Source organism: Dipodomys ordii, unplaced genomic scaffold (genome assembly GCF_000151885.1).
Source record: "Dipodomys ordii isolate 6190 unplaced genomic scaffold, Dord_2.0 Scaffold217, whole genome shotgun sequence".
Taxonomy (NCBI): Eukaryota; Metazoa; Chordata; class Mammalia; order Rodentia; family Heteromyidae; genus Dipodomys; species Dipodomys ordii.
This window is the reverse complement of record NW_012267433.1, coordinates 540,589-543,089: the sequence shown is the minus strand read 5'-3', so window position 1 is coordinate 543,089 and position 2,501 is coordinate 540,589. Positions and strand designations below refer to the sequence as shown.

Here is a 2,501-nt window from a genome sequence, read left to right as displayed (position 1 = left end):
AAAAAAAAAAAAAGTAAAGAAAAGCCACCCAGCCACCCTCCCTTCAGGGGGAGGCGCAACCTCCTCCAAAAATGCCTTTAGAGCCAGGCTGTTTCTGAGTACCTTAGAGCAAGATAACGTCCAGTCTAGATGGGAGGTGCGTCTGGGTCACGGAGTTGCTGAGCCTGGCTGCCACCCTTTTCCTTGGGACCCGCAGCACCCGGTGTGCAGCCCCATTCTGTGCATTTCTAACATCAGCCTTACAATTTCAAAGGACTCACCAGAGGGTAACCACCTTGGGGGTCATTGGCTTTACTGGAACACCATAGGCGCGGGCTAGGCCGAAATCAGCTACAACAGAGGCAGAGGGGAGGGAGCGTGTCATTCAGTAAGGGCTGACCCACTGTCAGTGCACTGAGCCAGACCTGGGTATCCTAGGGCCAAGCAGACAGACAAGCCAGCCGCCGGCTACCAGGGCACTTAAGTGAGCACCAGAACCCGCCCCAAGGATGTGCTCATGGAAAGCCACCTCCATCCAGACAGAGCCTGCACCCACCTGTCTTCACACAGCCCTTGTCTGTCATGAGCAGGTTGGAGACCTTCAGGTCCCTGTGGCAGAAGGGAACACTAGTTGCAGGAAGCGGCACCACAGTGGATACACACTATCGGTCACATCTGAGCCTTATACAAGCAGTGGCCTTTGGGTGGGCCGTAGGCTAAGAGAGATGGGCAACAGCGAGGACACTAGCAGCCAAGGAAGCGGCAGCGCCGGGCCGCTGCTCCAGCAGGCCCAACACAGGCCACACAGCAGGGATCCAGGGCTTCAAGGCCCTTTCCAGTTGCAGCCAGCCCCTCACTAAGACTTCAGGCCGGGCTGAAGTGCTCTGCTCACCTGGCCTTTGGGCTACTCTCTCCACCCACCCTATTTTCCAGAAGGGAGACCGATGGGATTTTCCAGACTTGTTTGTTCCCGGCTCCTTCATGGGGAGCAATGAAAATGTCTACAGCTGCCTGCTCCTCTCCTGCAGGCACTTGGAATAAGTGCTGTGGAGAGCAGAACCGTCCCGGCCCTGACCCTTTTGCTCTCCTCCCGCTGCCCCTGCCCACCTGTGGATGATGAAGTTCCTGTGCAGGAACTGGAGGCCCTTGAGCACCTGTAGCACAATACACTTGACCTGTGTGGAAGGCCCGAGGAGTCAGGAAGAGCTGAGGGTGTTGCCTGGCCACACCACCTCTGTCTACGACGCCAGGAGCAGCAGCTGACAGCCTAGAGCCTGGTATGGCTGTGTCTGCAGAGACACTGCTGCCTTCGTCCCCTTCAGCTGCTTGCTGTGGGCTGGGAGGCTCGAAGCTCATTTGTGGGCTTCTGTAGTTCTGTGCCTCATTAAGTCTTGCTGGTGCCACACAGCAGACACACATCCCTAACAACTATGTCTAGTACAAACATGCACTGACTAAAGCCTGTGAAATGGTCCCACCCATCTCCTGTGCACCTGGGACTCAGAAAACGGTGTTGGCATATTCTCCAGAAGGCTGGCGAGATCCTGCTCACAGTAACCCATCACCAGGAAGATGCTGGAAGGAAGAAAAAGGAAAGATGCACAGTACTTCCCATCTTCTCCCTAGCGCAGGCAAAGAACAAGACCTCCCCTGCTGTAGACAGGCTGACCTGGAAGCAGAAGGGCCTTCTAAGCCAGGTAGGACCAAAGGGCAGGGGCAGGAGACTGTACCTCTCCAGGTGGTTCCCCACCACCACCTCCTTCAGTTCCACGATGTTAGGATGGCGAAGGCGCAGGAGCAGTGTGATCTCCCGCAGACTGCTGATGGGGATGCCTGCAATCACAGGTGCGCCCATGAACCCCTCCACACTCTACCAAGACGCTCAGGGAGCACCAGGCAGTGCTGGGCAAGCAGGGTGCTGTGGGATTTGGTGGGGTGGGTGAGGGCAGAGCTGAGCCGAGACAGGGAGGTGAGTCACCCAACAGGAAAGGGTCTGGAGAGAGGGGACGGAGACACGGAGAGTGCCCCAAGCAGAGCGGCGCGAAGCCAGCGGGCCTCAGGGGCCCCGGCTGACTGCCCGGCGGGGCTCAGGATCCTCAGGGGCCCCGGCTGACTGCCCGGCGGGGCTCAGGGGCCCCGGCTGACTGCCCGGTGGGCCTCAGGATCCTCAGGGGCCCCGGCTGACTGCCCGGCGGGGCTCAGGGGCCCCGGCTGACTGCCCGGCGGGGCTCAGGGGCCCCAGCCGGCTGACAGCGGGGCTCAGTGGCCCCGGCCGGCTGACCAGCCTCTGAAGTGGCTCCTCTCAAACCACAGGCAGCTTTCACCTGGCTGCCAAGTCCCAGAGAGGTAGTTTTGTGCCTTCTCCACTCACCATCTTTCTCCTTGTCCATCCGCACCTTCTTCAGAGCAACAATCTCATCTGTCTGGGTGTCCCGGGCCCGATCTAGAATGGGAGCAGGTGCCTGAAAGCTGTTCCAAGCTCCCTCACCCCACCCCACCCCTGGTGGACACCACCTCCCCCC

The 2,501-nt window shown here is 59.4% G+C and overlaps 1 protein-coding gene across 1 annotated transcript in view; it reads right to left on the bottom strand.

The window, feature by feature from the left end:
- Positions 1-2,463, bottom strand: part of Cdk10 (cyclin-dependent kinase 10) — a 5,829-nt gene extending 3,366 nt beyond the window's left edge. Inside the window, exons 1-6 of the mRNA XM_013035657.1 lie at positions 2,351-2,463; positions 1,710-1,812; positions 1,473-1,554; positions 1,087-1,154; positions 536-588; positions 258-330 (exon numbers count right to left, since the gene is read on the bottom strand). Coding sequence (XP_012891111.1) covers positions 258-330; positions 536-588; positions 1,087-1,154; positions 1,473-1,554; positions 1,710-1,812; positions 2,351-2,369 — 398 coding nt within the window. The 5' untranslated portion in view covers positions 2,370-2,463. The remainder of the gene's footprint in view (positions 1-257; positions 331-535; positions 589-1,086; positions 1,155-1,472; positions 1,555-1,709; positions 1,813-2,350) is intronic.
- Positions 2,464-2,501: the final 38 nt, after the last annotated feature.